Source organism: Protomyctophum bolini (genome assembly GCF_963924005.1).
Source record: "Protomyctophum bolini genome assembly, chromosome: 9".
Lineage (NCBI taxonomy): Eukaryota > Metazoa > Chordata > Actinopteri > Myctophiformes > Myctophidae > Protomyctophum > Protomyctophum bolini.
In genome coordinates, this window is record NC_137870.1 from 18,855,400 (window position 1) to 18,877,805 (window position 22,406).

General features: G+C 40.6%; 2 protein-coding genes across 7 annotated transcripts in view; both read left to right on the forward strand.

Moving 5' to 3' along the window:
* Nucleotides 1–3,030: 3,030 nt before the first annotated feature.
* LOC308320915 (lysosomal amino acid transporter 1 homolog) lies at nt 3,031–15,646 on the forward strand. Of its 3 annotated transcripts, XM_080771655.1 has the most exons (9): nt 3,031–3,249; nt 3,590–4,034; nt 4,708–4,837; nt 6,979–7,072; nt 7,704–7,813; nt 8,199–8,300; nt 9,539–9,724; nt 11,634–11,783; nt 12,624–15,646. In XM_080771655.1, exons 2-8 carry the CDS (start codon nt 3,829–3,831, stop codon nt 11,736–11,738), a joined length of 933 nt encoding a protein of 310 aa, XP_080627781.1. In that variant the 5' UTR covers nt 3,031–3,249; nt 3,590–3,828; the 3' UTR covers nt 11,739–11,783; nt 12,624–15,646. The 3 variants fall into 3 exon arrangements, with proteins under 3 accessions (XP_080627781.1, XP_080627779.1, XP_080627780.1); XM_080771653.1 differs by having other exon boundaries at nt 11,634–15,646; XM_080771654.1 differs by having other exon boundaries at nt 3,772–4,034; nt 11,634–15,646.
* A 1,557-nt stretch (nt 15,647–17,203) lies between these two features.
* golim4a (golgi integral membrane protein 4a) overlaps nt 17,204–22,406 on the forward strand; it is a 29,980-nt gene continuing 24,777 nt past the window's right edge. For all 4 annotated transcript variants that reach the window (XM_080772527.1, XM_080772528.1, XM_080772529.1 and 1 more), the window contains exon 1: nt 17,204–17,909. In XM_080772527.1, the coding sequence (XP_080628653.1) occupies nt 17,723–17,909 (187 nt within the window). In that variant the 5' untranslated portion in view covers nt 17,204–17,722. The remainder of the gene's footprint in view (nt 17,910–22,406) is intronic.

Here is a 22,406-nt window from a genome sequence, read left to right on the forward strand (position 1 = left end):
ATCTCTAGACCAAAACCACCCATAAGGGTCCATTTGGTTTCCTTTGTGCACTCTTTTAATTAATTATCACAAAAGACATTTAGGCAAATACAACAGTCGGCCTAATAGAAATCTATAACGTGAACCGTCTATATTTCTGGAGGCTGTAGGGAGGGTGAGCACACCTGTGCCAATTTTAGCAGCCTGTTTTTCAGCCACATAAGTTTCATTTATACAATTTGATACATTATAGTCCTATATGACAAGTCTTTCTTGAGATATTATTGAGGGGCAAAAATAACAGGTGGTAGCTGCCAACATGGTGATGAGTGTTGACTACCTGCTCAGTCTGTAGTTCATAAGCTATGAGATAATGAGCATAACCCCCCCCCCCCCCCCTCCCTCACCTCTACAGTATCTCTCTCTCTCCCCCCCCCCCCTCTCTCTATCTCTCTCTCTCTCTCAGAACTCTGACCTTGAAGAGACAGATTGTATCAGCTTTGTCGGGATGCGCGGTGTAGCCCCATTTGACCGTCCGAGATGAGATACAGCGGGAGAGGTTCCGATTGGTCGTATCATATGGACGAGGATGTATGCTACCTAAACTTATCGTATAGGCTACATGCCCCCAAATTAATTCCACTGAATTTCCATATGAAAGTGAAAAGAGATGGGAAAGAAAATGAGTGAAATGTCTGCAAACAAACCGAAATGCAATTATAATATGATTGCATTAGCCTCAATAGTCTGTACCTAACATTAGCTAGATGTAACATAACGCAATTCATAATTTAATAAATAATGAGAACATAAAGATATATGAATCGCCATGCATATTGTTTTCAAAGCTAAACATTCAATGACCATGCACATGCAGGCAGTAAAGCACTTGTGGATGGATGGTCAAAAGGCTGTTGGATCATACTGACGGTGATGTAAGTAGCCTAAGCTTAATATTCTTCAGTATGGGACCGTCGTGACTCGTGCCTCATTCGGCCACATACAGCAGCCTCGCCTCCCGCGGGGCAACTTTCTCGACATCCAGGAATGGATGGCATTCATGTTAACCCCGGCAACGCGTCTCTATATACGACCAATGACAGAATAACATGCCTTAAAGCTGCTTCAATGCAGGTGAATTATAGCCTACTGACAGAACGCTTACCTGTGCTCCGTAGAAGGACGCTGGGTTGAAGGGAGTCACGTCCAATTTAAGATCGCTTTAGTTTAAAGCGACAATCTTGTGCACACAATGCAAGGCTCCAAGTTGTCCCACAGGGCAGGCATTGTCCCTGCTGTGCTCAGCATGGGTGAGGGCGCCATCCTGTGGTGGATGAGAGGGAGCAACAGGTGGATGGATGGATGGATGGATGGAGACAGGTTGTGGACGGTGTCACGTGGAGGTGGAGAGAGGAAATAAGTATTGAACACATGTATGAATTGCATCTTTGGAAATAAACATTGTAAAGTTGCCAACGGCCAAGGCTCCAAGAACAGTCAGAAAAAGTCCCAAAACTCCTCCACTAACGACCAGACAGTTTTCTTCAGTGCAATTCACATACAGTATCAATTCAAATATCAAAAGCAAAAACTAAATACTGGCCAACAATAGACCAAATAAATAAATACTTAGGCAAACACAATTGAACAAGACCAAATAGGATGAGAACTATCTTCAGGTTAAACCGTTAAACCATGGTCACACAAGGGCAAGGCCCTGTAGCTCTCCCTCGACTGTTACCAAACTGACTAGTCTGTTCCTGGAGCCTCCATTAAATAGGAGTGGATCCTACCAACACAGGACAAAATCAATTAACCTTTCTTACACATAAAGTTATAAATAATCCATTGTATAAAAGTAACCTAAACATACTAAAGATTTTCGTGTTAGTGAATAACATACATGTGAATCCGACTGTACTTTAACGTGGATAGTATTTATTAACTCTCTCTGCATGTAAACAACCGGTCTGTTCCTGTCTCACGAGCCCAACCCCCGCTCGGTCGCCCCCTGTGATGTCATCACCTCTCGACTCTGTAGTCTTTCTCTCATATCACAATCATGCCACAAAGATGTGGTTACAATTAAACAAATATAAATAAGCATGAAAACTCAATGACAAAAGAAGTAACACCCCTCTCCTGCACAGCACTTGCCCATTCCTAATCAAGGGAATTTTCACCAGCAGTGCAGGAGAGACAACAAATCAGTGATTACACTTTCAATACACTTGTTAAAACACCAGTCCTTTTATATTATAGAAAGCAGTTTCGTGCGTTCAATTCATTTGTATATAGGGCACGGGTTGCCCCGTGACAAACGTACTGAGAAAAACGTTGACAGTTTTGACACGTTCAAAACTTATTTCACCCATTTATATTATAGGCTATCGTGTAACCACAATCCATAAACGTGTCAGAATAGGCCTAATAGGCTTGTCAAATGTAGGCCTATCTGAAAAGATTTGTCAACATTTGCTAAAACTCACTGTAGCAGCAAGCAGCTACAGTGAGTTTTAGCAAATGTTGACACTTTGTAGAAATTATTTACATAGCCCATAGACTGGCCAATAACCATGGCTGCATTCTAAACCACAGGGTTATCAACTTATCCGTTTATTGCAAACCCACAGTACTACAGTAGTGTATAATGAGCTATAATGCAGGTTGCTGTTTCAACCATAGAAGACAGAAACTTAAGAAATAATGATACAAATGCTACAGAACACAGGAAAGGAAAGGTATATGTTTACCCAGGGTAACTGGACTAAACTGAGTAAGCTCAAGAACTTTTTTACAGCCAGGCCCTGCTCATAGAACATTTCGTGGTAGGGGTTCAATGCCTTAAGCACGGTAGGCTACAAATAAAACAAATGACTTGGCTGAAATCAGCCAAGCGTCGTTAATTACCTTTTTGTTTCCCAAAGACCTCATGACATGTAGACTTTTTTGGCCCCTTTTTATTGTCCATGCTTCAAATGAACAGCAGAGAGTGCTCAAGCCCCAGAAATCCAGAACAAACGGAAGTAAAAGGTTGTTGCCATTCCGGGAGGGGCTGGCTGGTTGAACTTGATGAGATAACTGAACTGAATCCAGTAATATGACACAGCACTGACAGCAGACACACAGCTGATGAACAAAACATAACATTAGGAACTGTCATCCGCCATAGCGTCATCTGAAGTCAACAGTGCCGAGTGTTAAAGGGAGCATGATGGAGCGAAGCTGCACTAACAACACGCGAAGGCACAAACATCAAAGTAGTAGCAGGTGAGATATTGTTGAAGCATTGTTGTCCTGGTTGGTTCAGTTCCAGCGTGCTTTGTGTGGTTTGATAATGTGCACTGCTGTGTACACTACAGTATAGTATTTTACTTTTACAATCCAGCCCAGGCCTGCGTGTGCAATTGAAACAAGTATAAACGTGTAGGCTATTTAGAACTGGTATTTTTATGCTTCCTTGTTTTATGCGAAGGCGTTGATGAAGTACATTAATTTGAGATGTTTTACAATTATCATTTTGTGTAGCTCAAGCAAACGCAATACTTAGGATTTGCATTCGTGTTATTATTCTAGTTTCCCCTGTCTTACTCTTTTCCCTATCTCGCAGACTCCTCACACCTGTGCGTCAGGTCACCACTCATCCCTGGAGGAAAGGGTGGTGTTGAGGTGGTGTTGGTGGTGGTGTGTTCTCATTGGGATCAGGACAAGCACAGACCCGATCATTATAGCTTACGTATTTTCCGAGCGCGGCAGCAGACAGACCGTCAAGTTCTAATCCATCTCTCACAGTATAAAGGGTCTTCTCAAGTCGAGGGGGGTGACGGAGAATCGAACGCGGTCGCCCCCATGGCCTCCGCCCGCTTCCCAGGGAAACATGTAGACGTGGCTGCTGCCGCTAACTCGTCTCATCCACCAGTGGGTCGTCCGCTGTGTGTGAACGGGACGCCGTGGATCCTCTATCTGCTGGAGGAGTGTGTGGAGAATGTTTGGGAGTACTGGAGCGTGGTGATCGGCCTCATATCCATGTTCTGTTTTCTGCTCTCCACTTTGCCGTGAGTATGATGATGGGCAACAGGAGATAACTGGAACATGTTATTTTGTTGTTGGTCAGTTAATAGTTCCAAGACTGGAACTATTAAGTAGGCATATACAGATAAGTATCTGTATTAGTAGGCTATATGAAAATGGTTGGAACCTTTTTTTATATGATTTTTATCCCACAATTTTATCCCATTTTTCACCCAGTGTCAATTATATAATGTAATCCTGGGGGGGGGGCAGTGGACTGACCTCATGCTTCCTTATATGCATGAGTAGTCCAAGCTGCTTCTTTTCACCTGACAGGGGAGAGTTTCCCCGTCTGGATGTAGCGCGTGAAAGGAACACGTTATTCCAACCAGTTCCTTTCCCCTCCATCAGGTCAGAGGACCCTGATGTAAACAAGTAGTGCTTTTTCTTTCTTCTTTTTTTGTCCTCGTAGCAGTTTTTGCCTTTCATTGAAATGTACCCATTCTACATACTGTGATTTAATGTAGGCCTATTAATCAATCCATGTGAACAAGAATACGATTGCCTGCCTGCCTGTCTGTCTGTCTGTGTCTCTCTCTCTCTCTCTCTCTCTCTCTCTCTCTCTCTCTCTCTCTCTCTCTCTCTCACACTCTGGGTTTAAGTGATTTAAGCCATGTTAAACCTCTCTCTCTCTCTCTCTCTCTCTCTCTCTCTCAGTCAGGTCTGTGAAGCTCATCGTAATGGTAAAGTGGAACAGGCCATGTCTTTTGGGTTCCTCTTCTTCCTGTTCAGTGGGGACCTGAGCAGCTTTGCAGGCTGTTACCTCACTAGCCAGCTTCCTATTCAGGTAAACGCATGCTTTAAGTTCTCAATTAGTTACCAAGGTTCAATGTTGTGCTTTATCAGCTTGTTTCAGTTTATTCAGCACTCCTGAATCCCGCACAAGTCTCCTGCATTTCCCAAAATTCACCAGAACACATGAACTTACATCTACTATGTTAAAAGGTTTCTGGAGGAGGACCCTCAGAGCATGCAATTATACAGATATGTTTACTTAAATAATGAATGGTTATTATTAAAGATGCATGGGTCTTACATTGCTTCAGTCATCAAATCAATTTCTGTAGGCCTACTTTTTGGCCTCATTCACACATACAAACACCAATCAAGCAATGTTTGGTTGTTTTTTTGAGCCACCACAATGCTTTTCCAATGGGAGTCACATGGTTTGATCAAACATTTGTGTTTGATTGCTGATTGCTCCCCTCTCATCAAACAAAAATGTTTGGTCAAACCATGTGACTCCCATTGAAAATTAATTGGAGCAGCAATCAAACAGCAATCAGACATCACACACGGACCGAACATTTGTTGTGTAGGTGCAACAAGAATACTATCTCATGGATTCTCACAGTCCAATGTTAGCCCTGACCAATGTAATTTCGATTCCATAAAAGCCAGTTCAAGCCAGCTTGTCTTATATGGCAGGGGTTCCCAAAGTTGGGGACACTGATGGTGGGGTCGCTAAATTATTTGGGGTCATCAATAAGATTTTTACAAAAAGAAAATACACAGAATTAGTTAAATACAATGATTATTACAAATATATTTTAACCATAATTGTTAACAAAGAAATAAATAAATGCGCTCTAAACGTGTATGTTCATGTGCATAAAATTACCCCCGGTTAGGCTGGGGTCACAAGTCTATAGAGCACCGAAGTCCTGACGTAACTCGCTCATCCCGACGATTCCCCTGGTTCGCGGAAGTAATTTCTCTATGGAGAATAACATGGGGTGATCTTAATATCGTCTACTATAAGCGTTGTGGTCCAAAAATAAACAAGCTGTCTCGGCGTTATTGTTAGGGAGGTGTCTCTGTATCGTTTGCAACAGTCAGTCACTCATATATGATACAGTCTGCTTCTAGCGAAAATCTAACTAATTCAGCAGCAGTAACATTAGCGTTTTCTCTCAGTCAGTTGATTCTCATATCCATATGAGTGAAGCGGCCGGGGTGACATGTTTATTTTTCAAACACAGTTGTTATATGAGGCGATCTAAAATCGCTTCAATGGGGATTTCAATGCAACTAAACAAATACATGAACCTGGGGACTGACGCCCTCTACTGAAAGTGACGTCAGACTTCGGTGCTCTATGACAGCATTATTTTGGGGTCGGGGGCTGAAAAGTTTGGGAACAGAAAGATTAAGAGTATTTGGATTGGTAAACGAGCAATATAATTCATGTTCAGAAGCATCTTCCATGAAACCGTAATGGTCTTGGATATTTCTTAAAGGCACAGTCGCAATCTGTGATTTATGGTTATGTAAAACAGCAGGTACAATTTTACCAAAACAACATAATCTTACATATTGTGATAATTGTTCAGGAAACGGTGCTTGTGATGGATGGGGTTCCTTTCACGCCGTTTCACAAATCACAGATTAGGACTTTGCCAACAAAATGTTCAGTTGTGAGATTTAATTTTGCTTTTATTGATTGTAAGATGTAAGAATTGCTGTATAAATTGTAATTGTACTAATTATACTTAGAATGATTGTGATACCTTTTCTGATATGAATGCAATTTGAACGATTTCATCTTTTTATAGGCATACTGTTCTAATCTATCAGACAGTGCAGTAATTCAGGGCTCCATGTGTTTTTGTTTGTCTAATTTTGTGAAAGTCTTTGTCTATATTTCACAGTTCACACTATATAAAATTGGGTGATACATTTGTAAATTATTAGTGAAACAGACAATTTATTACAATACATAACAAGGTATGATAATATAGAGGGTATGTGCAATTGCGCATGCTTAATGCAATCAGATAGGACTTTTCTGTTTGGATGTATGGGCTGTCAAAGCCAGAAAGTAATTTTTGGTCACTCAAAGTAGGCGTTCCCACATAACGTCCGGGTATGATGATGATGTCACACGCATAACCATGTTAAATCTCTCCCTCTCCCCCTCTCTCTCAGATATTTACTGTAGTGTTCTACATCTTCACGGACATGATCCTCATTTCCCAGTTCCTCTACTATAAGATCAAAAACAGCTCTACCAGAACTAGAAGTAAGGCCTACTGTAACACATCCATGGTCACATCTAATGCACTGATATTTAGATAGTGTTATTGTCATTTAACAATACACGAAATGCACTTTATATATATATATATATACACACGCGCGCATCTAATGTACATGGAGCATTAAACTACTTATTAAGGGGTACAGCTAAGCTGTAAGGTGTGGTACAGCAAGAAGTACAGATGTGTGTGTCCATGAAAATAAAAATAAAGGGAGGCTCCGCACACTCAACTTCAGGCATGCCTGAAGAAGGTCTAAAGCCCTAACCACACCAAAGGGTTGAGACGGTTTTAGCGTTGTCCCTGCGATGTGATATGTCTTGTTGCACGTTGACCTACGTTGACCCTAGTGATTCAATGCATGGAATTCAATGGCCAAACCACACCAAAGGGTCATAGCGGTTTTAGCGTTAACTCCTTGCAACCGTTTGGACCAAAGTTGCATGGTGACCCTTTGGTGTGGTTAGGGCATTAGGACCATAGGGCTTTCTATTCCAAAAAATAAAAATAATAAAATACGATTTTGCACAGTTTTGAGTGACTCAAAGGAGTATATGAAAATACTACTGCATGGCAGTAGTATTTATTGTTTTTGTCTGTGTCCGTGTCCTCCAGAAAGCCCAGTGTTGAAGTGGCTGTGTTTGCTGTGGTGTGGTTCCGCCACATTAGTTCTCCTAGTTCTGCCTAAGCTCATCTCGGATGACGAAGCCAGTTTATACACACAGGTAAACAGAGCACTAAGTTGATCTATCACGTGTGTGTGGGTGAGTCTGACCATGTGTGTCTAAAAACATTGTACTTTTATAATTGCATTAAATTAAACAAATACAGTTTTGAATCTTACTAGATCCTTGCTCGATATCCCCGAACAATTCGAAAAGAAATTGGGTCCAATATTGGAGAGCACTAGACCAGAGTTTATCAATGTTTTGACCAACATATTATGATGTAAAAAAAGATAATTGAAATTAATTAGATTTTTTGAAATTAGATTTGCGAATATTTGACAATTTGAAAAGTAACTTATTAGCACAAATAATTATTTGAGCCAAACCGATATAACGTATATATTTATCTACTTCCTACTACCCTGTCTTTGTCTTCACCCAGATGCCTAATACCTCTAAAGCAGTGGAGATCTCTGGCTATGTCTGTGGATACCTGGCTTGCATATTTTACCTCTCCTCACGTTTCCCCCAGCTCTATAAAAATGTAAGTAAAAATGGGACCATTTAGCAAAATCCAGGATGATGTCTAGACTATACACCTAGATACCGTAGAAAACTGTTAACTGTGTGTGTGTGTGTGTGTGTGTGTGTGTGTGTGTGTGTGTGTGTGTGTGTGTGTGTGTGTGTGTGTGTGTGTGTGTGTGTGTGTGTGTGTGTGTGTGTGTGTGTGTGTGTGTGTGTGTGTGTGTGTGTGTGTGTGTGTGTGTGTGTGTGTGTGTGTGTGTGTGTGTGTGTGTGTGTGTGTGTGAAAATAATAAATATATGAATGTTTGTGCCAATGAGAGAGTGTGAGTGTGTCTATCTAAATGAGAAGCAGATATCCAAGACAATAGTGTTGTTGTGCTGAAGGACTATCTTGGCCTGAGGCGTGCTGTTGCTGCTGCTAATCGCTAGAGGAAATCGTCCCTCCTGGGGGATTTATACCAGAGAAAGTTCTGGGCAGACAGTTACACACACACAAACGTTCCCCGAGTCAACATTTGCTCTTGGAAAATTCATGCATAACATGGAAGTTTCTCTCAACAGAATGAATCCCCAACCTTCTAACATTCATAATGAAATGTTTGAAACATCTCATTTGTCCACAATCTTTACGTAACACCTCATGTGTCTATCCGCAAATAAAACAGACAATTAAACAGCAGTCTACCACAGATGCACATTGTGTTGCCAAACAACGTTTCCACATTGTACACTGTTGGTTTTAGGTTGCGTAGGATAGAATATCAGACCCATTATTGCATCAGAGCTGATGATTCAGCTGTGGCCTTTTAACCCTGCCAGTTCCAGTACCATAAAGTTCACTTGTTGACCAACTGTTTAACTTTATGCCAGTTGGGTGACTAAGTCACCACACTATACTCATCCTGCCTTCCGTTTGCCCTGAGATGTGCCTTTTTTGTAAGATTTCAAATAGAATTATTTATAACTACTGACAAGTAGTCTCTTGAGATAGACCTGTTCACACACTTTTCAAATGCTGCTGTACAGTCTGTACATTGTAAGTACTGAACATACAAAGAAAATCAAGCCTCCCCACACTTTCATTTCGCCTTTGCAGTCACATAAATAAACACTACATTGTGATTGGTTGCCAACAACTTCCTGTTCTTGACTTTTACGAGACTGTAGCTATATTGTAGTTGTCTGGCTTGAGAGACTACTTGGTCAGTGGAACAGAAGAACACTGTACACCTGTTATGACTACCCTGTCCATTGCAGTTCCAGCGCCAGTCCACAGAGGGCACATCATACTTGTTGTTTGCCCTGGCTATGATGGGTAACGGGACGTATGGGCTGAGTGTCATAGTGGTCCTGCCCGCCCTGACGGGCTCCAAAACCAGCTTCATCATCAAACACCTGGCGTGGCTCATCGGTAGCCTTGGTGTCCTGGTCCTCGACTTCTTTGTATCCTTTTACACAGAAGTCCAGGCAAGTGTTACGCCTGATTTATACTCGGATGTCTGCCGTGTCGTGCACTGAAAATAACTGATCTACAAGCTCAAAATATATTGCATTGTGGCAAGTTGTTAGATTGTAAATTGGCTATTTTCAACGCACGACACCAGCACGGAACTTGGTATAAATCACCCTCTATATTAACTTGTGCGCATAGTCCATCATGCGCTCTGACAGCCTGGAAGCTACATTAAAACAAGAATGAACTAGAAAGATGGCACTCTGTAAAATGCATGTGCATTGTGCACTAACCCTATATATGTACAGTAATTGACAAGATTTGTAATTTACACATGTTGGGGAGAATCTGGAGAATCTGTTTGGAAGTTATATATACCCTTTTGTAAAATTCCACATGCACCACCAAAAGTTAGATCTAGCAGAACTCAATGGATTTCATGCAAATCCATTGAGATATCCTGCTAACAGAAAATAAAAAGAAACCTAATGACGTGAAAACATAACCCCATCTCCCTCCATTGGCGGCAATAATGAGATAGGATATCGATGGTAAATTATAATGGATAGAGTGGTTGGAATATTTCATACTTCATATAAATTAAAGCAATAGAATACACCCGCACAGTGTATTTGCTCGGTACATGAGTATTTTCTTATTTAATGAAGCAACGTTTCGCTCCCTCCGGACTTTCCTCAGGCATGTGCCTCAGGAAGCTCATGCCTGAGGAAGGACCGGAGGGACTGAAACGTTGCTTCATTAAATAAGAAAATACTCATGTACCGAGCAAATACAGTATGCGGGTGTATTCTATTGCTTTCATTGATGTCCACTGGCCTACGCACCTGTGCATAGGCCTGATTTCTAGGTGTGCGAAAGTTCTCTCCTATACTTCATATAAATGGCAGTAGTTGTTTTGACAGACTGGCAAATGAGCATATTTTCTCGTCATCTTTGAAGTAGTTGTATTAAGTATGTATACTGTATCGCTGTCAGAAACCTTTTATTTTTAAGGAAATGGAAAATGGAACCTGTGTTCCATTTAATTTAGTCACCAGCTCTTGTTAATACCTTTCATTGACTAAATATTTATAGAACCCACAGACAGAATTAACCACTTTTCAAAATCGTGCAATAATAACAGATCTACAAGCTCATGGGACATACAGTATTGTTGTGCGCTTGTATACACTATTTTTTCTACTTTTAACAAAACATAAAAAGTTGAAATATGACGATACAAGGTTCCTGCCTGACATTCAAGCATTTTAGTGCAACACCATTCAATAAAAATATACAACACAGTATAATGCAGCTTGAGGCAAAAACAAGATTCTTAGATTTATTATCACAGAGAACCACAAATGACTACACAGCCAATAATAATAGCAGAGTTAGCAAGTTAACGGTTCATCTCTCCGCAACATAAGAGACAATGTTCTTGGTTGTGTTTTGCTGACGCTCCAATGTTACTTGTCTGAGGGGGAACTATGTCCGATAGCCAAAGATGTCATCTTGTCGTACTCTATGAACTTTATATTTTTGTCTTTGTGAGACTTGCATTTTCGCTAAGGCTGTGTGCCAATTTTTGGCTAGAAGCATCCTTAAGGTTTTTACACACCGGGAACATAACGAATACATTTACCAAAGATGCTAAACCAAAACTATATTCATACGAGTTGATAATTTTGATTCAAACATTGGCCTAGTTTTGAAAACAAAAAATGTGGTATCTTTTTCACTGTGTATGTATTCATGACAAAAACAACACTTTGAGGGGAAGAAAAGGGGGGGCACTCCTTCATGGTGTGTAGAAGGACAGTATATGAAAAGATAGTAAATACTGGAGTAGAGCATGTCTTGTTTAATAGTGTTCTTTATGAGCCTTAACCATGTCAGGTGACTGCCCAGTTCATCATGTATAGGAAGAACGGCAGCCTGCTGATCAAAGTCCCAGAAGTGGAACCTCTTCTCTGTGAAGAAGAGGAACTTTCTGTTTTCTAGCATCTATAGCTGACATGGACACTCTTCTATGGTCATTCCACCACAGTAAGAAGTCAATAACACAAACAATCTCCTTGTCCTCTATTGATTATTTGTTAAGAACCTTCTTGAATGAACACTGATGAGGATCTTGAACACTCCGTAGAATGTAATTAAGATTACTTTTATTATTTCTTCTTTTCTTTTCTTTATTACATTTGTTCTAAATCAGTTCTGCCAGACGATTCCTGGCTCAAGTTCTTATCCATCAGCTACCTTTAAAATACCTTAATAACTTATTGAATCAAAGTCTCATCATTGAAAATGTTAATGATTTACATTTGACTGAAACTTATCTTCCTTCAGTTTTCACTTGGAGAATGGTGACTATTTTTGCGTGGTTTTTTGGACTATTTTGGTACTGCAATAAGGAACTACTGTAGAATCGTGCTAGCTGCCAAATTTTACTGAGGTTTATAGAACCCCAAAGCCTTACCTGTACATTATTACCTGGACTACAGTGCCCGGACATGATTTCAGCACAAAAGGAAGTGTCCATGCTATTAATAAGTAAAGTTAGTGCCAAGCAAGCCGGTGATGATCAAAAGAAATTGAGATAACCGGTGCTTTTATATTGAATTTATTACGTTTAAGGTTCATTATTTATAGGTTTATTATCTTGTGGACGTGTACATAAGAGTAAAATACTATTCACCAGGCTGGACAAGCAGAACGCAACAAGCTGTGCACACAGGTTTAAATTACCATTGAAGAGTTTAGTAAAAAATCTCTCCCCTGAGGGGAAGGATAATTCTGAGAGCGAAATGGTGTGTAATTCTAGTGTGCACCATTGTTGTTGCTAATTGCAATACACAGACTTTTGTGTTTATATTTTCCAACTTGCAGGTATCTCTTCACCATGTTTTTGTTGTCTTTTGGGACAGAGCCATTAAACAAAGACCAGCATAAAACTGGGATCGTCATACTAGGGCAACAATAACCAGGAATATACAGTATGTATAAAGTCTGTTTAACTAGGCCTACCGCTTGTCTTCATGCTCCAGTGTCCTCTATGCGATGTTAAATGTGGGCGTGTGGGCCTTTTCGTCTGTGCCTTTTTATGGCTTTCTTTAATTACACGTGCTGGAACCTCTTCTCTTTCTAGACTTTTTCTACGAACTCCACTCCTTAGTGACTAGTAGTAATAACTGTCCTATTAGACCTTTAATTGAATGCCCCCCACCCGCCCGTGTTGTGACATATTCCTTTCAGGTTGATGTGTGCGTGAATGGAACAGAGATCTGAGTAGCCAATGGCTTGCTAGAGTAGTTGTATGGTTTGTCTGTGAACAAGCGGTCAAGAATATGTTTCAAGCATTTACAATAAAACGGTTTTGTCATGAAGTTAATTCATTAAAGCCAAGACTAGTGGTCAGTTTTTCTTAAGCGATCAAGGGGTTCATTCCAAATATAATGACTTTGTATTATGCTACAGTGTGTTTCATTTTTCATCCAAGTGTAGTTCTCATGTTTTCTTCACAACGTGATTTGGGAAGGAAACAAAGGTAATGGAGCATGCACCTCCACTCTAGCCCAGGTGCTGGACAAATGGCAATACAAGAGGAAGAAATGGATTCCGCAACACTAGTAGAAAAAACTCAGCCCCACTGGTTTATTGATTCAACGTTCAGGAATGTTTCCTGAAGAAGATCCCAGTGATCGAAACGTTGAATCAATAGTCTTTCTTCCGATTTTGGAAGGAAACTAATCATTTGCTTGGTGTGACATAATGAATTAGCCCTTCGTTAAGTCCATCCCCAATGCATCCTTGTCCAATAGGCACGTTAGCAGCGAGGAGACGGGACAAGCTAACCTTCTCCGCCATAGAGATGCATGTTAAATGACGGGATTTCTCCATATAAATAATGGATCATTTCGGTAGCAAAACCTTCAAAATGTCTTCTAAATCTATACAACCATGTTTTTCCTTTTTCCTCCTTCCTTGTGTGCATGACAAAAATTTAGAAAATCACACTTGTGTGATGAGGGATTTGGCTATCCTATGCACAACTTTGTATGTCTATCTATACCTTAAATCCTGAGTGAAGTGAAGGTTATTCATTAAACATTACAAGGTTATTTTGATATCACAATTGCAGTATCACAGCTTTATGTATATTGTATATCACAAAGGGGTCTCAAGCCAGCTATTGGTAAACGTGACCACTAATTTTATTTGCATGACAAAAAATGTAGCATATTTAACAATTTATTAATTGAGAGATTTCATGACTGTTACCAAGTGGGATTGTGGATCGGCTGTCTGTCTGTAATAAAACCTTTTAAATTACATATTGGACATGAGGCAGACTTGCAGGTGAAGATAATAAGTTCCAGGCCTGGACAACATAGTGAATAATAAAGAAAAGAAAGAACTCAAAACAACTCAAACAACATAACACAACTTAACTGTGAACAGAGAGGTACTGGTGTCAACCTCTCCCCATGGCAGCACAAAATCTACTGAGCCATTTTCCCTCTATATTAACCTCGCCTCACCAGGCTTTCCACCGCCTCGGAGGAAAGCCTGGTCTCTGTTTCAAAAGTCTATGATCCGGGCTGGGGCAGGATGATGTGGTTACGTCATGTTGTAATTGTTTTGTAGTCGCCAGACAGGATGAACAGGCGGCGACAACTTCCTTTTCCCTCTCAATAAAAGCTCTCGCTTACGAGAGCTTTTATTGCTTTTAATCAAACAGGAAGCAACAAACGGCTTCCTGTTTGTTGTAGGCAAACCATTGCCTACAACATGACGTAATCATCTGGCTCCAGCCCGGATCATATACCGAAATGAAATGGTGCCCAGGCTACCTCTATATAGACTCCTGACTCCACCCCTGGCTAAGTGGTCAGCGAATCACAAGGCATTTAACAACACAAGCAATCAGAGCTCTCTTCAGGCCATCAAGGCAGCTTCCCAACTACAGCATCTGCATAGATAAACACAAGTATATTAATTCACATGTCACAGCAGAATGTGCACCTTCTGTGGGACTGAGAATCAACCCGTTATACAGTATATACATACAGCTCTGACAGAGGCTGCTCTGTCACAATGAATTTCTCATAGTAAATGCGATTTATTATTATTATTATTATAGAGCACCGAAGTCTGACGTCAATATCGGTAGAGGGCGCAAATCCACGGGTTCATGTACTTTTTATTTGCATTGTAATCCCCATAGGGGGATTTTAGACCGCTTCATATAAGAACTGTGTTTGAAAAATGTCATCTCGGCCGTTACACTCATATAGATATGAAGAATCAACTGACTGAGAGAAAACACTATTGTTACTGCTCCTGAATTATATTTTCGCTAGAAACAGACTGTATCATATACTGTATGAGTGACTGACGGTCGCAAACGATCCAGAGACACCTCCCCGATAATAACATCGAGACAGCTTGTTTATTTTTGGACCACGATGCTTATATGAAATGATTTTAAGATGACCCCATGTTATTCTCCATAGAGACATTACTTCTGTGAACCAGGGGAATCGAGGGGATGAGCGAGTGACGTCAGGACTTCGGCGCTCCATTATAATTATAAATATTTTGCATTCAGAAATTTAAATGCCTCTACTGAGTTTGTTCTCATTAAAAACAATGTAATTCTGTCTTCTAATGAGAGCATGCACTATGTCATGCCTATACCTTTTTAGAAATCATCAATCAATGTTTCAGTTACATATCTATTATTTAAATTGTTGATTGTTCACATCAATGTTGACACTGTATTTGTCTGAAAGATGCTCATGTTAATACTAGACTACTTTGTTTATTTTTCAAATGCATCCGACCGTATCATTTCAATTATCCTTTTTTTAATTCATTGCTCCATGTTCTAATGCAATTTATTGCTAATGTCTTCCAATGTGGTTTTTAACTACATAATACTATGACAATAAATTGCAAAATTCTTAAATATGTCTGTGTGTCTGAAGTATTGCGGTTAAAGCCTCACCGTAGAGTATATATTAATACAATATAACTAGTGATGCACAAGATAATCTGTAGCGTATTGGAATCGGCCATATCGGCCATAATACCATATCAGTCTCAAAATAATGGATAATCGGATATCGGTCATGACTTCATAATTGTGCATACCTAAATATAACTTATACAATTGGGACTGTTGTATTTTGTCTCCCTGCTCTTCTTTTGAGACATTTAGATTTTGTCGAAGGTCATGTCTCAGTGAGAAGGCCGGTTCTATTATAAGCTCAATGTTGGTAAAAAAAAAAAAAAAAACAGTAGGCCTACTTATGGAGGAAACCAAGTTAAATTCTGGATACTGTAATGCAGTGGTTCTCAAACTTGTTTGGCTTCAGTACCCCCTTTACCTGATTTGTCTGACCAACATTTTTCTTAGAATACAGCTAGAGGAAACCATATGAGGCTGATGATAAACTACCTTTTGAAGACTAACTTATAAGAATGACTGACATTACATTGAAATTTAGTTATTTTAAATTGTGGCAGGCAGTTAACAGTTAATTAAGTCCATTTTTTATATCAATATGTTCAAATAATGTGCATGCATTGCTTTCTATTTAATAACAGACATGCACGTTTTTTGATTAAATCTGTACTTTACATATGAGCAGGTTCACATAGGCACAGATTCAGTGTTTAAATCATTAAGAATTAAAAATAAAATAAAATATAACACTAGAAAAAAACCCTCTGAGCATGCAGCTGAGCTTCAGTCTGACTAATTAAGGTAGATTTGGGACCCTACTGGTGGTCCCAGGTCAGAACTCTACGACGTTGAGAACCTATATTAAAAGTAAACCATTTTAAACGTCATGTGGGACGGACGGACAGACAGTCAGACAGAGAACACAACGGACCTGATTGAGGTGAATTTATTAACAGATTGGAGAATTACAGTTTCAAGCACAACTCAATACAAAACGGTTAACTGTGGACGACACCATGATAGTATTACACTTGTTTACAATAGGGCCCAATTCACCATAACAATTAAATGGGGGGGGGGGGGGTGCACCCGGTGTAGTATGAATGAATCTAGCCTGGCTTGGCCAGCCTCATAGCGGGGATTCACTGAAGATTCTTCCCCATATGCGGGGAAGAAACTTTGTTTTTATTTTCATTTTTTTGCGGGGAAGAATCCCCGCTATGAGGCTGTCCAAGCCAGCCTAGTATGAATCCACCCTACATCGGGTGCATACAGTGAGGGGAAAGGGGGTGGGTGGTAATCCTCAATCCTGTCCTGCAACTTTTACCCAGAGTCGGACCCACAGAGTCCCAGACCCTCCACCCTCACATTCCAGGAACTTTTTGACAGAGCTCTGCGGTGACCAATTGGGTAAAATGTCTTCCTTTGTGGGGCGGGAGTAGGGTAATTAAGGCCTTGTTTTCGGAGGGGTGGGACTTCCTTTTAGAGTTGCATTTGGATGGCAGGCAGCTGCTTTGCTTTTTAGGTGACACGTAACTACACTAAACTAGGTGCAACGTAGGCCACCGTCTAAAAAAAACAAATATTTTCCGCTTCTGTTGGTCAGCAGCACTTTAGTTCAATCTGTCTAGTCGTAAAGGATTACGCGAATGGTGCTGCGGACTGTTGCGCTGCCTTTGCCTTCTTGCTTTTCAGGAAACAACGGGAGGAGTTTGATGCGAGTTGTTCAAGTCAAAACGAAAAATCTGAGCTTCAGCCCCTCTGAAGTAACTGGAGGGGGGTTTGTGTGGATGTGGCGATCATGCATCACTGAGAAGTCCTTCATAAGATCACTGATCACCTATACAGTGTAGGGACCATCGGTGAAGTCCCGTAGAAGAACATCTGGAGGACATGCAGTGAGGGACAGAACAGTCGGGGGGGCAGAAAAGTGAGTGGAAGTTTCCAGCAGGCAGCAGACACGGGGTTCGTTCGGTCTGGGGCGGAGGGGAGCGGGAGGTCCACCGCCACTACCACCATGGGTAGCGGGGTGTGCTCGCGGAGGCAGAGGAGGATTTTCCAGTCGCTGCTGCTGGCCACCGTGGTGTTCGGTATGATCTACGGGGGGATGATCTCGTACGAGATGCACAAGCAGCTGAAGAGGACGGAAGCGATGGCACTGAAGTACCAGCAGCATCAGGAGTCCCTCTCTGCGCAGCTTCAAGGTACTGTAAACACACCTCTCATGACTGACGAGCGTTGTGATTGTATAGTTAATCTCAAACCTTTTCATTTCCATGACCCCCCCGTTTCCTATGCATTTTTGACCACAGACAAATGTACAAATGTATTGTACACTCTTAGTTACATAGCCTATTTTGTAACATGTATGTAAGGGTACATTTAGATTTGGTTCCTATCAATAATTATCTGGGGACTCCCTGGAAACCCATCATTAAGGACCCCTGAGGATCCCTGGACCCCACTTTGAAAAACTAACTGATGTAACATTGCACAGTAAAGCCCTCAGTCAGTGTAACCAAATGGACATTTAATGCAATGGGCCCAATTGCACTAAGCTAAGGGGTACATTTGTATTGTATGTATGTAACACAACATTTGAGGTAGAAATTAATTAAATGCGTAAAAAGGAGTAACTAAAAGATGACAAAAGCCCAATTAATGTTCTGTGGTAGGTGTCAAGTTGAAGCAACTTTCCAAGTGTCATCTTGGACCTAGAGGTTACTATATATTGTGTACTGTGAACTAGGTAACATTAAGTTGTATTAGCAGCCTAATAGCCTATACTACATGGTTATTTCCAGCCTACCGGTATATTGTATAGATCTAACAGTCCGTAACAGTACTTGAATGTGAGTGTGTGATTTATTGACTGTATTAGTGCAAGTCTCTGCACACAAACACACATGGTTGTTGTAGCCACCCTGCCCTGGGGGACATCTCAGCTGAGATAGTAGTAAGAGCACATCTGCACCAAACCTGTGCTCCAGCCTGCAGAGCCAGTTTTACAGCCTTGTAGAGAGATGTCAGTGTAATTCAACTGCTATACCTACCTTAGTTTAGAAGTAGTCATAACGTTGTTACATTGGGCTCCAACGGAAAAGAGGGTTGGGAAGGCTATAGTCTCTTCTATGTGGAATAACCAACCTGTCCATGAATGGGTTTAGCCATTGGCGGCCATGCTGTTTACCCCTTCTTCACAACATACATCATACTAGCACCAGGATGCTAGAGTAGCCGCTGGAAACTGAATACCGTATATAAGTTTAGTTAGTTTCTCTGTGTCCAACTGTTAACAACTGCCATGCTGATGGTAGCATCACAGTATAGCTGCACTCAGTTTTAACTACATTATGATCTTGGAGCAAATGTTATAAATTGTAAAAGAAAAAAATATTTAACTTTTCAAAAACTATCTACAAGCCTACAAAGCATCACATTGCGACATGTTGTGAGCTTGTAAATTGTCTTTTTAAGTGGTGCAAACCACTTCCTTAAGTGAGTATGTGTGTGGGTAGCTGGCTGGATGGCTGGCTATGAGAATGAAAACAGCATGGTTGTTTTTCACCACCTGTGTGCAACCTAACACACACACACGCACATAACTGTATATATGGTGATTTCAGGTGTGCCAGTACAGTACAGTGACAGTACAGTAGAGGGTACAGTAGAGGGACCCCCACACAGTAACTCTGTCATTTCTCAACTGTTTCGGACGTGGGGTGGCTCACCGGAATCGGGAATCGGGAATCTGCCCCCCCCTCCCCCGGGGACCCCCACACGGAGTTGCACCACTTACTTCACATGGGTGTGATTTTTTGTTATTTGCCATTGGACACAAGTCTAAGATATAAGACAGCCTAGATGTGCTTCCTTTCTATTCATTAGTCCTAAAGCTATAGACAATGGTATCATCACAGCTCACTAAAATGAACAAATTATAGTTCCTAAACTTCCTACTAGGAACTTCCTACACATTTTTCAGTTAGTGTGATGTTCACAACATGTCAGTCAAACACAAAAGACAAATGGAGCTGATCGTGATAGACATATATGCCCAAAGGTGTTCAAATTCTGACGAAGTAGTGGAAAGTAATTGTTATGCTGTCTTCTTAAACCCCCCAAATCAAAATTCACACTGCTTTGAGTCTGCTTTAGCTCTCACTCAAATTCTTGAATCGCACCTCTAGTGTTTCTCACGGTTTATCTAAATGTATCTTTTATTAATTTCAAATTGATACTGCCTATATTCAATCGGCAATATTTCAAGTGATAAAAATCAAATAGCTTTAATAAGTTAAGTTTTTATTTTAATGACTTGACCACAACAATAATGGAATGGAAGTGCTTTTGACCAGCGCAACTTATGCGGCCGCATACAGTGTATACAATTTTGAAATACGTCGAATTCAAATGTTATTTGTTACTCCACTGCGCCAGTGCGCCCTCTACCGATATTGCCCAGAGAAAACACTCATAGAGAATGATTTTCCTCCGGTGAAAGAAAATCCCTTTCTGGCCAAAAAATACCGTTTCTACGTGTGGTTGGGGGCTCAGAGTGCTTCCACTAAGGAAAGTAGGCTTTCTAACAACACAACCCGCCTTTGTTTTGGTGAGTAGCAAAAACGTTCTTTTTTTTACGCTAAAGACGAGAGGCTGGTCTGCATTCATGCGAGCCCTGGAAGTCATCGGTAACATAGCTCTAAATGCAACGCATTGGAGCTATGGAACAGAGCCAACATGCCCCTAAAGCTGTGCATCGAAGCGTATTCAGTTCAGAGAACACAAAGACTTGCCCATAGGTAAAATTACAGTTGGGACCTTTTGCATTGCAGAAAAACACCACACCCATGTTGTCATTGTTCAGAAATGGTGGAGAAGACGCAGTAAATTTTCAGACAACGGTCATTTGATATAGCCTATGCTATGTTGTAAGTGACCTATATATAGAGGTGGGCTACAGCTTAGGCATTTGGAGTGGGAGGTATAGATGCACTGTTGTCAGTCATTAAAATAACCAACTGGCACTTACAGCTATGTGCATGTATCCTGATGTGTCTGCCTTGGCAATACACATGTCTGTTGGCCATAATGCTATGCTACTATTCAATTCATTATAGGAAGAGAATTGAGTGCCATATACAATTATTAATTGTTTTTTCTTCCTGGTCCTGTAACTGATTTACAAAGTGATATTACAATGATCATGGTCTTCATTTACTCTGTGCTGGAGGACAAATATTTGTTTAGATCTGGATTCTTATGAGAGTCTTGGCAAACGTTTGCGTGACCAAAATAGCATCCCTCTAATGAAACAATTCCTGCAGTGATAAATATTGCCCAGTCATTGTTGTTTTAGATGATGAATGGCCGATTCACATCTGAAACTATCTCCATCTCTGAATTTCAAACAGAGGCGTGCTCTGAATCAGCAGAGATGGCCAGGCTGCATGGAAGAGCACACTTTTTTAAACACTTGTTTCTGTTTCACAGTAGAATATCAGATTCTATTCTACACTACAGCAACGCCTCTCGATACCTTCACATTTGCAATACATTTAAATACTATAGGTTGAAATAACAATAAATAGAGGGTATGCGCATGCATAAAGTGAATGACAGATCGAGTGGCAAAGTGAGTGACAAAGTGAATTTGATGTTGATTAAAGTAATTTAATGCAATCAAATATGACTTTTCTGTTTGGATGTATGGGCTGTCAAGGCCAGAAAGTAGGCATTTCCGCATAACTTCCTGGTATGATGATCACGCGCATACCCTCTATAGCTATGAAAGTGCCCAATCTGTATTGTTATTATTATTATATATTTTTCTTTATTACTATTTTTGACTGAATTCACAACAGAATTATCCAGGCTTTACATATAAACTCCAGTAGGTTGGAGACTTTTACAATGTACAAGTGGCTCTTCTTCAGCTTGAAGTCAGATGAGTTAGATGATTGATGTAGAAGTCCCACTTCCCACCTGTCTAGAGTTGCAAAAGTAATCTGAGTCACAATTTGAGTAAAAGACAGCTGAGTTTGGACACTTTACCAACCAGCACCCCACCCAGGAAAACAGTCAATTGCTGCTGAGTAATAATTAGGTAATCACTTTTTACTTCTTTTTTCAACACCTGTAATCTGATTACTGTCCTTTTTCACTGAACTGTAATGGATCAGGGTGAGCCATGTTTTGTAATCATGGAATCAGATACTCCTTGGTACGTCCTCTAAGCTCACAGTGACAGGAAAGAGAGAGGATTAGATGTGAGGTCATGAGCTATATGGAAATGCATTTTGAGTTTTGGGGCGATATTGTGAGTGAGTATTTATGAGTTTGATATACTCATCTGGGCCTTACGCTTGGCCTGTGTTGATGCAGTTGTATGAGTAAATATTTCTGGGCAACCATAAAGAACTGTGTACACCTGACCATTCACTGCATGTCGTGTATGTGAAAGGACTGACATCAGTATCACATACGTTTGCCAGTAAAACCAGCTGTATATGCACAGGCACACGTACTGTATACATGCATTTGCATTAGAGATGCTCCGATATAATTGGCCACCGATTCACTCTGACCGGTGATCTGCAGTTTACCCTATCTGTGATTGGCAATTTACCCTATCAATTTACACCATTTAAGTGGTATAAATGTCAATCAGATATATAGTATATTTAGTATATCATTTTTCA